The sequence below is a fragment of the Chlamydotis macqueenii genome, chromosome 2 (assembly GCF_036417535.1).
Source record: "Chlamydotis macqueenii isolate bChlMac1 chromosome 2, bChlMac1.mat, whole genome shotgun sequence".
Taxonomy (NCBI): Eukaryota; Metazoa; Chordata; class Aves; order Otidiformes; family Otididae; genus Chlamydotis; species Chlamydotis macqueenii.
The window spans coordinates 84,814,660-84,828,742 of record NC_141557.1 but is presented as its reverse complement, the minus strand read 5'-3'; the positions used below and the strand labels follow the sequence as shown (position 1 = coordinate 84,828,742).

General features: G+C 40.5%; 1 protein-coding gene across 1 annotated transcript in view; it reads right to left on the bottom strand.

Moving 5' to 3' along the window:
* The window catches only part of DNAH5 (dynein axonemal heavy chain 5), a 157,689-nt gene that overhangs the window by 83,806 nt on the left and 59,800 nt on the right, over positions 1 to 14,083 (bottom strand). Inside the window, exons 23-30 of the mRNA XM_086742007.1 lie at positions 13,833 to 13,969; positions 12,132 to 12,333; positions 6,687 to 6,922; positions 4,386 to 4,604; positions 3,592 to 3,654; positions 2,375 to 2,613; positions 1,311 to 1,551; positions 646 to 845 (exon numbers count right to left, since the gene is read on the bottom strand). Of these exons, the coding sequence (XP_086598133.1) occupies positions 646 to 845; positions 1,311 to 1,551; positions 2,375 to 2,613; positions 3,592 to 3,654; positions 4,386 to 4,604; positions 6,687 to 6,922; positions 12,132 to 12,333; positions 13,833 to 13,969 (1,537 nt within the window). The remainder of the gene's footprint in view (positions 1 to 645; positions 846 to 1,310; positions 1,552 to 2,374; positions 2,614 to 3,591; positions 3,655 to 4,385; positions 4,605 to 6,686; positions 6,923 to 12,131; positions 12,334 to 13,832; positions 13,970 to 14,083) is intronic.

Genomic DNA, 14,083 nt, shown 5'->3' with positions numbered 1-14,083 from the left:
ATAAACCAGACGAGCTCCAACTTGCTGCTTTGTACACATGGTGCGCAGCAGAGCTCTGATCTAACAGCAGCTGAATAGGAGTAAGATTTCAATTTCACTCTAAAGTAAAGTGGTTTCAAAAAGGGACTATGCAACATCTTGAAAGCTGAAGGACTTCCAGAGGTCCTTTATCAACTTGCTTTCGAACATGTGCCTGATGATCAGGTTCTGTGTTCCTTATTTTAACTGCGGGCTTTGGCGTATGAAACCAGACAAACTGAAGCTCATTTTAACCAGGATTCTCAGCACCTTTGGCATGAGGCAGTGATCTGTCACAGGAGGCAGAGTAGCAGTGCCTCCAATGCCCATAGTACGCCTGCCACAACCAGGCAGTGTTCCCCTTTATGGTAGTCACCACTTTCTTGCATCAGTGAAAACTGTCCCGTTGATGACTCAGGAAGTCTGAACAGTATCCACATGTTTTCAAAAGAACTTATTAGGGGGATACAGACAACAAGAACCAGACCATGAACAGTTCAATGACAACCAAGTTCTTAGTTCTTATCTAAATGTTTATTTTCCTTCTCCTCTGTAAAAGATAGATTTGTTCCATAAAACAAAGCCTCTTGCTGGTATCTTTATCTCCCTCCCACCTTTTCCTGTTACCTGTTACTCATGAGAGAGCCAAGAATCATCAAGCTGTCCTCCATGGTAGCAATCGTTTCTGATGTGCTGTCACCTCTTAAAAGAAGCTCCCCACGGGTTTTAAAGTTTGCAAAGATAAACATTTTGTCATCCCATTCAGCTATCACTTGTTTTAACTTCTGCTCAATGTCTCTCTCCTTCACAGCACTCGTGCAGATATCCTTTTAAATAAGTAGGATGTCAAAACAAGCTGTGAATGGTTCAAGTCTCCAGTATACAATTCTAACTACTATTTCCTTTAATCCTAGTAAGGCTGATGAGCAAGTATTTATTAAGTGGAAAGATCTCCAGACATACAAACACTATAGCTAATAAACTGTATACTACAACACAATATATCCAGCTTTGGGGAAAATAAAAGAATAATACAGTAATTACCTTTCATATCTTTAATGTTGCAAAGCAAGGTACCCTGACAAATTAACTCCTGGGCCAAGCTGCACGATTTGAAAAGAGGAGTTGACACCACAATATATTTGTGTCATTATTTTATACAGAAAGCTAAAGTGATAGTCCATTTCTCTGTTCTTTAGAAATATTCTGTTTTCCTTTTTACTACTGTTACTCCTATCCTGTTCGAGTAGAATGTATTATTTCATAATTCCATTTCTCTTCCTTCACAATACCTCTATTTCCTCTTTATATCTTAACAGTGGAGCTTCCATTATATTCCTCAGTTTCAATGTTTCACTTTCCACATCAAAGTTGTGTTCAGTGAGATCCATAATCCGCATCCAGTGCCGAGGCATCATTGCTTTACTTGACATACGCTCAAGCAATGGGCAACATTCACTGAAGTCCTCAATGGTCTTCTTTAGATCAAAAAAGGCCTGCCATTCCTTTACGCCACGAGGAAGCTTACGGCATCTACGTACAAGTAATGCAAGCTTTTTCAGATATTCTTTCTGTTACCCATATAACCACAATATATAGTTTTAACAACAGATCACATACCTTACAAATTCAGGTTACCTGTATTTTGAAGATTCTGTATGTGATACTGCCTGTGAGAAAAATTGTTTCCAGTCTATTTCATTGACTGCTAGCTGGGCAGGCACCTACAAGCTCACCTTAAGGAGTGTAGCTGCATAATTCTAATACATTTTCTCCAAGCAATCTTCAAAAGCAATTGAACCACTTTACATCTTGATTTCATGTTTTGGTGAGGCTCATGATATGCACTGCTCTATGCTATAGAAAAAACTCCGTTCCTCAGAATATGCAGGTTTAATTCTTTAAATAATTTGATTCCTGGTTTGATTAAAAGTTCAGCTTCTATGCATGGAATACATTCCATTTTGTAGGAAAACTATTCAGCAATTCACTAAATTGCCTTAGACTTCTATGGTGAATCTGTCTCTCATGAACAGTAATATTACAAGAAACAAGTGAAAATTCTCTTAATGATCAAAATAAACAGCAATTTTAACATATATTTCAATCTCATCAAAAGAAATTAACAAAGAAGCTCTCTAAGGAATAATAATCCTCAACATTTAGAGTCTAAAGTGGCTCCTTTATTTTATGAATTTGGTGATGGACATATTTTTCAATTAAAATTTACATTTTTCATGTTTCAATGAAAAAAAATACATGCTTAAATATGCTTATTGGTGCTAATCAATTATAATCATATTTAAGAAGTCACAAAAGTCTTTTAGGCATCTTTAACACAACAGCAGTTTCTCACCTGTTCTGAAACTCCAGAAGTTCACTATTAATTTTTCCAGTGTCTAATTCTGACCATAGTATATCATAGTAGCCACTGACGGTGTCAACAACATTGTTATAAAGATTATAGAGTTTCTGTAACAGATTCAGTTGCTTCTTTATTTCAAGCAGCTGAGGATACCGAGTAACAGGCAAACCAAAAAGCTCTTCCCCATCAGTGTAAGTAATATATCTCCGAAAAAGATTATCAAATCGATTCTAAGAAAGAAAAAATATTTAATTAAATAGAATTAAATAACTAAATATTCAAGATCTGGCATTGTGCTTAGAGCTGCATTAGTGATTAAAATCTAGTAAATACTAGAAAGATATACAGGAGATACTAACAACTTATACTGTCAACAGTTTTGTCAACAGTTGTCATGAGAAAAGTAACTTTTAGTTAGCTTGGAGGCTCATCTTTAGAAGTTGACAGGGAGGCCATTTACTCCATGTGGCACAGCAATAGAACAATAAATGCTAAGCTTGCACTTGAAAGTGGCGAAGCATGACATGCAGAGGAAAGAAAGGTAGGTGCAGCAAATTCTGCCTGTCCAAGTATGCTGTGCAATTCCTTTATTGAAAAGTTGAAGCAAGAATTGCTGCTGTTTAAGCAGTAAAAAGGAAAAAAAATGTCAATTGCAATATAACTGAGGGAACATAGTAGGAAGCCAAATGAATAGCACTATAGGAAAAGGAAAACCATTACAAGTCATCATTAGAGGAATAGAAGTGAATCATGATACAAAGAAACACTTCAACAGGAAAAATAGTCAGTTTAAATAGAAACTTTTAATACTATTAATAAAAAAAAAGGGGAGGAGACGGGAAGAAGATTGGTTAGAATTGTATTCATGAGGAAAATACACAATAACGAACACAAGAACAGCCTATAGCCAAATACCCTAAATTTGAGAGCAGGCTCTCATCAGGATGCTTGAATCCAGTAATTATTACTCATTATCTATGCATCCTTTCTCTTAGCTCCTAAAAAAAAAAAATTTATCCAACATTCCTTGCAAATGCCTAGAAAAAAAAAAAACAACTTAGCTTTCATTAAGTTTAAAAAGGTTTCACCCAATCAGTAACCCTACATATCAACGAAAACTAGCTCAACTACTCTGATTCATTCTCAGAGCCTTCAGGTGTTAGTTTACTTGCAATAAGTATTAAGCAATGTCTTAGAATTAGCAGTACCTGAAACATAGTAAGCCTGTCACTGGCTTCCTGAGGCTCTAAGCCAACCACCATTGGCCCATTCTGGAGAAGAGGAAAAAAAATGGGGGAGAAAAAAAAAAAGTAAATTTAGAGGGTGAAAATAGTCACAACTTACTTCTAGTCAGCATTTTACAAATGCTAAACTCAAATATTTTTGCAGCTACAGGATTCCACCCCTATGTCAGATAACAAGTGAACCAAGAGATCACAGTTATCTACTAGAATAAGCACTTTATTTAAAAAAAAAATTAAAATAATGAAGACAGCAATTAATTGTCTTTTATATAGAACTTTTCATAATATTGTAAAAGCTAAGCAATGGTAGTTCCTTTTTCAAGTAAAAATCAGCATTACTTAGAATATGATGCAAGACTGGTTCAGCATGACTCATTTATATTATACTGAGAAAGAGTATAAGAGCTTAAGTCATTTGTACTTATATCTAACATCAGAAAATGCCTCTTACATTCTGACATAATTTCTCATTAATCCCAGTCCTCACATTTGCTCATGCTAACTAGCTGTTTATTATAAACCCTAAATGTCTCAATTCTTAATGTTTAAAAGCTGATTATCAGCATTACATACTTTAGCCACATACAAAAAACAACTGAAGCCTGCCCTGCACTGAAATTCAAATACCACATTAACATTAATAAATATATTCTTCAGACAGTAGAGGCACATCCCATTAATTAGTCAACTCCATAATGTTTCCATGCTCCCACTGCTCCTTAAAAACTCCTCCAACACAATACGCTACAAACACTTGCCTGATCATAATCTGAATAGAACTGTGTACAGTCTTCAGTAAAAGTCTTCACAGTGTTAATCAGCTCTCCTCTGAAGTTTGGCTGCAAACCAATGAGTTCATTCTGCACTTCATTTGCACGGACTAGCAGTTTTTCCCAAGTGTAGTGCAAAGTATCCACCTTCTCTGTCTCTTCCTTGGCCACAAGTAGATCATATTTGTTTAACATAGCATAGGATTCCTGTTAGAAGATTAGATCAAGATACACAAAAACGGTAACTGAGGTTAATTCTACAAATATATGTATGCTAACATTTCAAAGTTTTAAGAACAGGGAATGATTTGTTAGAAAATCTGTTCTTTTTGCATAGCAATTATCACAATCTGGCAAACCAATACCAAACTGTAAGAAACATCAAAATGAAAACTAGCTAGTTCTCCTTAACTCCTTACATTTCACATAGCATTCTGCTTTCTGATAGATTATTTTGCCCTACTGCAATTTGCCTCCCTAAAAAACTATTTCCAGCTAAAGTACTCCTTCAGTCTACAGGTTTTAGGTTCAATTTAATGAGAATGTTTTTCTGATCCATGTCTTCAGCTATCTATGACCCAAGCTGAATATTACAGAAGGTAAGCTGTGAGAAAGTACCTAAGCAGAGGCCTTCAAATAAGTGAAGCAAGCAAACTTCTATTCCATAAACACCTTTAAGCCCTACTTCATGTTTTCAACAAAAAAAAAGAATTTGGAAATCTCATTGAAAGTTACCACAACTAATATGTTGCAACTGTTTCAAATGTTATAACTACTTATTCAGAATGAGCAATCTACTTCAAACTCTACTTAATGATCCTTTGTTTTCTCAGAACATAGATCTCCACTTGTACTCCACATACCAAAACCGTTAGTCAAGTTTCACAAAAACACAACTGAAATTCACTTACTGTAAATTAGCATAGGGTAGGGTAGTAATGAATGTTCTGGCATAACTGTTTTATCTGAAATTTTTAGTCTGAAGTGAAATTATTTCCATTTGCATTAAATTGCATCAAATTGCAGACAAATTGTAAAAATTGAAACATAACTCTTTGTCTGCCACACCACTATGCAGAAAATACATCAAACTCTGTTTCAAAAATCTGAAGCATAACTCATGCCTAGGGGCTTGAGGCTCCTGCTTGCAGAACTGGAATCTTAATAATCCTTGACTATCACAGATTTTACCTTGGCTCTACATCACATGGCAAACCAGGATAGGTCTTAGCAGGACCTTCCAAAATGTCATCTCCTAAGAAATCCCATTACCTACAAAAATTTCACAGAAGTTTCCAGCTGCAGATGTGCTTTGCTTCTCACCATAAACTACTTCTCCTATTTTTGCTCCTTCACACAACTAGAGACCCTCATAGCTTCTAAGGCTGAGAGATACTTTCCTTCTTAGCTGTATTTTGCAAAATACAGAAGGGCTTCAGGCTCATTTCTATCATTTGCACATATGAGTACATACTATATTCCTTAATTTACGTCAGCCCAGAGAAAACATAATCAGAAAACACAGGTTTTCTGAGAGCAAATGCAGTTTTTGCATCTCCTAAACAGAATGTTAGAGTTGTCAATATTTGGTAGACAAGAATTTCATGTTAAGTTACTTTAATTTTAAAAAATAAGACATAACCCTGATAATAAAAATACGGGCAGTCAGAAATCATTAACATTTCTTAGGGGAAAAAAAAGAAATCTACTGAACATTTAGTCAATGGTGCATTTTGCCAAACTATAGTATTCTTAAACCCATGCTCTGATCAAGAATGCAGAGAAATAGTTTCTATATTTTTTAAATTCTGCCATTTGACTAGAAGTCCCTACATTGTCAGATTTTCAACAGATGTATTCTAGTAAGTGAACTTCTTTAATTAAATAAATTGCTTGTGTTTATTTCAACACATGATATAGCTAATAAAGCAATCACTCTCATGCATTCTCATATAATCTGCCTAACATTAGCTTTCTTGTCCTCTGTATGCTAAGCTAAAAAAAAAAAAAAAATCACTCTTGCATTCAATATCTGTATTCTTATCTTCCTCTTACCTAAATCACTAAATTTCTGCACTATTCACTAAACCACCTTTCGCCTCACATTTAGATTTGTCCAAATCGGAGTTCCACGCAAAAAAAAAAGTTTACAGGAACATAACAGGTCTGCCACCCAACATTTAACACGTATTAAGTCATACCTTTTCAAAGTGCACTGTTAAGCTTCAACCCAGAAAATAAGTGCTCTGTTGAAACCGTACCCATACATGCAACATTCCTGTTAACTACCTCAATGGGCCCAACTTGAGAGTCTATGGAGATCTGTAGTTCTCTGATCTCTTTTAAAGCTGACATGGCTATTCTTATATCATCTAGATCCTTGATGGGGCGATTTAACTTCTTGCCAGTTTCCTCTATAAAAGTGAAAATGGCTTCCATCTCTGTTCGGTACTTCTTATTACAATGATACCCCAGCAAAGTCATCCAGGCTTTGGTTTCTGCTCTCAGTGCTAGCTTCAGATCAGCTAAAAACATTGAAAAATAAATAGATATTTAGATGTTGTAGATATTTTGTAAGATACACTTCTAATTTTTTTTCAATATGTGTTCCCTTCACTCCATTTTTCAGTTTAAACATCTATGTACAAAGAAGATGAAATCACATTGGCACCTTTGAGTGGTTTATAGGACTGCTTGCAATTCAGGATTGCTTTCCTACTGGAAAGATAAGGTTGCACTCCACAATTGTCATCTTATTTGTATATCATTACATACATTTCTGTCCTACTTATCACTAACAAATTGGTTAAAATTCTCATCTAGGTCTAAAATCTTTTCAAAAATTATTCTTAAAAAATGTGAGGGGGAAAAGCAAGAGTCTAATTATGGAAGCTGAAGAAACAGAAAGTTTTAATCTGATATTTAATGAAACCAAATGGTCCATCAACCATTTATTTTTTATAAGTTTTATCTGTAGCATCAGTGGAACCAAGTAAGAAACATTTAGAAAGAAAATTGAAGTCTTGCTGAGTTGCTGCCCAATTTTTCAACAATCCAGTCCATTTCTCTAAAGCTCAGACATTAAATTCAAATTGCTTCCTCACAGTTCTCAGCAGAAGAGTCAAAAATCAATATCAACACAAGCATTACATAAAATTTTAGCTGGATATAATTTCAACCCTATTACCCATTAATTTCCTGTGCAGATTTCACTTGTGTGTCTTTCTTTTTATACAGTGCCTCTTCCTGTCCTTATGCTCACACCTGAGGATCTTTTTCATTTATTAAATATCAGAACTACCTCAATTCCACTGAGTTTCAACAGCCAGCTTGTTTCTCTAGTTCTTTGTACTATGACATAATCAAAGACTTTCGGTTGATGCCAATGAATGGAAAGCTGCAAGGGCAAGATGCAGCAGGAAGAAGAAGCAGCAGCTTCCCCAGAACCCCAAGGTGCCCCTGCAGAACCACTTTGCCGCTCTGCAGACTGAAGAAGTAAGACCCAGCACCTCGGGGGAGGCATGGGAGCCGTGCAAGGGAGCCCAACTGGCTCACATGATAACTAGCGCTACCAAGAAAAAGAGACAAGTGGTAGTAGTGGGCGACTCCCTCGTGAGGGGTACGAAGGTACCCTTCTGCCGACCCGATGCGCTCTCTCGGGAGGTATGCTGTCTCCCAGGGGCTCGTATCAGGGATGTCGCCGAGAGAATACATAGCCTCATACGGCCCGCAGACTATTATCCGCTACCGGTGTTTCACGTGGGGGCCAGCGACACAGCTGGCAGCAGCCTGAGAAACATCAAAAGGGATTTCAGGCCCCTGGGTACAACAGTCAAAGGCACTGGGGCACAGGTGGTATTCTTGTCAGTCCTCCCGGTCGAAGGGCAGGGACCTGAAAGGGCCAGACGTATCTGGCTGGTTAACTCGTGGCTCAGGGAGTGGTGCTACAGCCAGAGCTTTGGGTATCTAGACCATGGGGCGTGCTTTGAGAAGCCCGGGCTGCTAGGGGCGGACGGCGTGCCCCTAACCGAGAAGGGGAAAAGTGTGTTTGGATGAAGACTTCCCAGACTCGTCTGGAGGGCTTTAAACTGCTGTTGCTGGGGGAGGGGGAGCACAGTTCAGCCCACTGTTGTCAGCATGGCACCAGTGCCAGCACCGAGGGTCCAGAAGCTGAAGAAGGATCTCAGGTATGTGCAAATGAACTTAAACTGCAGTCCAAAGGAACTCCTGTCGCTCCAGCCAGCAAGTCGTCTTTGTCAGGGGCCCAGCTGAAGTGTCTCTATACCAATGCACGCGGCATGGAGAATAAACAGAAAGAGCTAAAGATGCGTGCACACAAGCAGGGCTACGACCTTGTTGGCATCACGGAGACGTGGTGGGATGACTCACATGACTGGAGCATCAACATGGAGGGGTATAGGCTTTCTAGAAAGGACAGGAAGGGGAGACAAGGAGGGGGTGTCACTCTCTACATCAGCAACCAGCTGGAGTGCATGAAGCTCCACCTGGGGATGGAGGAGGAGCTGACAGAGAGCTTATGGGTCAAGATTAGAGGACGGGGATGGACAGGGGACGTTATGGTGGGGGTCTGTTACAGGCCGCCTGGCCAGGAAGACAGACCGGATGAGGTGCTCTATAGCCAGATAGGAGCAGCCTCACGGTCACAAGCCCTGGTCCTCATGGGAGACTTCAACCATCCTGACATCTGTTGGAGAGACAACATGGCAGGGCACGGGCAGTCCAGGAGGTTCCTGGAATGCGTGGACGATAACTTCCTCCTGCAGGCGATAGAGGAGCCAACAAGGAGGGGTGCCATGCTCGACCTTGTGCTCACCAACAGGGAGGGACTGGTGGGGGATGTGAAACTGAAGGACAGCCTTGGCTGCAGCAACCACGACACGGTGGAGTTCAAGATCCACGGGACAGCGAGGAAACTACATGGCAAGCTCTCAGCCCTAGACTTCAGGAAGGCGGACTTCAGCCTCTTCAGGGACCTGATGGGCCAAGTGCCATGGGAGGTGGCCCTGGAGGGAAGAGGGGCCCAGGAAAGTTGGTCCACATTCAAGGAGCACCTCCTCCAAGCTCAGCAGAGGTGCATCCCAATGAAGAACAAGTCGGGCAAAAAGGCCAGGAGACCTGCGTGGGTGAGCAAGGAGCACTTGGACCAACTGAAAGTGAAGAGGAAAGCCTATAGAGCGTGGAAGCGGAGATAGGTAGCCTGGGAGGACTACAAAGAGGCTGTGCGAGTGGCCAGGGATCAGGTGAGGAAGGCTAAAACCCTGATGGAATTGAATCTGGCCAGGGATATAAAAAGCAACAAGAAAAGCTTCTATAGGTACGTAGGGGACAAAAGAAAGTCCAAGGAGAATGTAGGCCCCCTCCAGAAGGAAACTGATGTACTGGTTACCCGGGACATGGAGAAGGCTGAGGCACTCAATGACTTTTTTGCCTCAGTCTTTACTGATAAGGGCTCTTGTCTCGCCACCCAAGTTGTGGAAGGCACAAGCAGGGACTGCGAGGATGAAGAACCGCCCACTGTACTGGAAGAGCAGGTTTGGGAACATCTGAGGAACTTGAAGGTGCACAAGTCCATGGGACCTGATGAGATCCATCCACAGGTCCTCAGGGAACTGTCGGATGAAGTTGCCAAGCCACTGGGCATCATATTTGAGAAGTCGTGGAGGTCTGGTGAGGTCCCCAATGACTAGAAGAGAGGGAACATAACCCCCATTTTTAAAAAGGGGAACAAGGAGGACCCGGACAACTACAGGCCGGTCAGCCTCATCTCTGTGCCTGGCAAGGTCATGGAGCAGATTCTCCTGGAAACCATGCTAAGGCACATGGAGAGCAAGGAGGTGGTTGCTGACAGCCAACATGGCTTCAGCAAGGGCAGATCGTGCCTGACCAATTTGATGGCCTTCTATGACAGGGTGACAGCATCAGTAGACAAGGGACGAGCAATGCATATCATCTACCTGGACTTGTGCAAAGCTTTTGACACTGTCCCACACAGCATCCTTCTCTCTAAATTAGAGAGGCATGGCTTTGATGGATGGACGACTCGGCGGATAAGGAGTTGGCTGGATGGCCACACTCAGAGAGTGGTGGTCAACGGCTCGATATCCAAGTGGAGACCGGTCACAAGTGGCATCCCTCAGGGGTCCGTGTTGGGCCCAGCCCTGTTCAACATCTTTGTCGGCGACATGGACAGTGGGATAGAGTGCACCCTCAGCAAGTTTGCTGATGACACCAAGCTTTGTGGTGCCGTCGACACGCTGGAAGGGAGTGATGCCATCCAGAGGGACCTTGACAGGATAGAGGGGTGGGCCCGTGCCAACCTCATGAAGTTCAACCGGGCCAAGTGTAAGGTCCTGCACCTGGGTCGTGGCAATCCCAGGCACAAATACTGGCTGGGCGGAGAATGGGTTGAGAGCAGACCTGAGGAGAAGGACTTGGGAGTGCTGGTGGACGAGAAGCTAAACATGAGACAGGAATGCACATTTGCACTCCAGAAGGCCACACTCACATCCTGGGCTGCATCAAGAGGAGCGTGGCCAGCAGGTCAAGGGAGGTGATTCTCCCTCTCCACTCTGCCCTGGTGAGACCCCACCTGAAGTACTGTGTCCAGTTCTGGAGCCCCCAATATAAGAAGGACATGGACCAGTTGGAGAAGGTCCACAGGAGGGCCATGAAGATGATCAGAGGGCTGGAGCACCTTTCCTATGAGGACAGGCTGAGAGAGTTGGGGCTGCTCAGCCTGGAGAAGAGGAGGCTCTGGGGAGACCTGATAGCGGTCTTCCAGTACCTCAAGGGGGCCTACAAGAAAGATGGGGAGAAGCTGTTCAGTAGGGCCTGTTGCAATAGGACAAGGAATAATGGTTTTAAAATAGAGGGAGATAGATTTAGATTGGATATTAGGAAGAAATTTTTTACAATGCGAGTTGTAGAACACTGGAACAGGTTGCCCAGAGAGGTGGTGGAAGCCCCATCCCTGGAAACATTCAAGGCCAGGCTGGATGAGGCTCTGAGCAACCTGATCTAGTCGGGGATGTCCCTGCTCCTTGCAGGGGTTTGGACTAGATGACCTTTGAAGGTCCCTTCCAACTCTAACCATTCTATGATTCTATGACACACTTTCCTAATAAAACATTCTGCTTCCTCAGATTTGACATCCACTGCAAAATCAGCTTCATGCATTACAGTTCATCACAGTTCCCAATTGTCCTTTCTGTTGCACTGGTGTAAAATGCTTATGAAAAATTTAGTTATGTGATGTGGAACCTGAGCTACAAAAAAGTCAAGATTTGAGGCCTGGCTTTCATAGCAAAAATGGAATCAGCAACAATACGCATGTTTCACTTAACTGTGTTAAACAGAAGGCTTTTCAGCTGTCTCATTACATGCAGCCAGGCAAGGAGAAAAGCAATATAATCATATCATCCCACTCGCATAAAATACATACCTACGGGAGTCAGTGACAGAAGGATAGGCAAACATCTACCATCCACCTCGTAAGTGAGCAGAAGTATCCAGGTGGGGGAAGAAACTCCAGCTGAGCCTCATAGATATTTGTTTGCATGTGTTTACAGCCAAAACAACAAACAGCCATTCTCTCTCTTTCTCCTTTGCATCTTTAACCTACTTCACCCATACAAAACTAAGCACACCATCTCTCCTTCCTGCAGGAGTCAAAAAGTATGTGTTTCTAGAGAGACGTGGAAAGGTGAACTCTACCAGTGTACAATGCAATTGCTCCCACGCAGATGTATTCAGGCTCAGAATTAATTTTCATCTCCAAGTCTTGGAAATGCAGAATTTCAGATTCAAATTCAGAGAGTAACTGGTTTCCCGTCATTAATTTGTCAATGGTTTCCTCCTTGTTCCTCTGCCATATATGGTGGTAACAACTAAAACTCTCCAAAGCTGTAAGAACTTCCTGAAACACATTAGAAGTTCAAAGAAAGATCCTCAGGATTTTATGTATAATATATATATATAGATATATAGATATAATTTCATAGCATCTGCTCATCACAATACATTAAGAACTCCATAGTGGAGCAGGTTGCCTCACCTCACTAAAAAGAAGGCTGCCAGTAAATTTACGCTAAAGCAAGTTCCATTAGCAATCACAACTCTTGCCAGAAACTGTATGCTAATCACATTCAATTTGTCAAATCAGTTACAGTGTTTACCAATGAAGCAATTCTTCAGTCAATAAAATCCTACGAATCAGTGGGAAGTAAAATGCTCCTTTGAGACTAGGATACAGTACACTTGTCCTTCCCTACCACTTACTGGACTAGCAACTGAAACCTGAGTTCCATGGCCCAACATAACAAGAACAGTAGTACCTCAATTCATTCTCATAATGAAGTTATGAGACAATTTTTTACACGTATAACATTGGTCATGTTAACAGTAAATTCTACGCTCAATTCAGGCATCTTTGATTTGAATATCATTTAAGGACTGTGCAGTAGAATTATTTTTCTAGTTCGCAGGAGTTTGTGAAAATGTCAAAGTTAAATCATCATCTCTTCCGCTAATTAAACAAGTAAATGAGAGGTGAATGCTATAAGAGATAATTCACATCATGACTTATGATAAACATAGTGCTTGCAGGCATTTAAATTTGGCTAAATGATAAAAGTTTCAACTACTAAGTACTGAGTATCGAAATACCCAGATAAGTATCCACCTTTATCGACTGCACCTCAGTCTTCAGCACAAGCCTGTATGTCATAGCACTAGTTATGCTTTAGTACCACTGAAGTTACAAAGCTTTGAGTCAAAAATTTCCACCTAGTAAGGCTCCATTGTAAGGTAGGACTGACCCCAGGAGGAACTGATGCAAAGTTCCCCAAAGAAATATCAGTTCAATACCTACAGTTTACTACAGAGCCCATAGAACAAGAAAAGGGCAAAGAAATGACTCATATCCCTTAAGCTATCTCCTAACCTCCAGTAGCAAATCTATGCAGCACTTTACATGTGCCAAGCTGACAGTTTTCTTCCAAAAACCTTCATAAATTGTTCATAATGGGCTAGAATTCACACTAGCTTAATTAGAATTTCTATATTAATAAAAGTGTACTTAACACACTTGTACAATTACTACAAGTTCTATATTAAATACACAGAATTCAACTATACTTAGTTTTTTATGAGGTTTTACCAATTGGAGGTATGTTTTTAACCAGACCTAAGTTTTACTTTGTGTAATATTCAAAGCCTCATAAATTTTTGAACAGAGTACGCTTAAGCCATGTTACACTTTCAAAGTATATTTCCAAATTTGCAACCACGTTTTCTATCTACCATCCTACACTTTTTCATTCATTATAATCACTGCTTTAAATGCCTACCCTTATTGCCCAAGGATATTAATATCCCTTGCATAGTGATATTGAATTAACATCTCAATTGTCTTACCCTTTTTGTAGAATTAATAGCAGTGCTGAGTAAAGATACTAATTTAACAATTTCTTTGTTCTCTGAAACACTCTTGAAGTAGATCTGGCTTTGCACTGCATCAGACAAACTGAGTGAAGCTGCATCTGACATACTATCTGTAAAGACAGATTCAAACACAAAAGCAGTTCTAGGACGGAAATATTGTCTGGGTCAAGCAAACTCGTATAGACAAACACTAATGACTTATTTTTCAACAAGCATGCATTTTA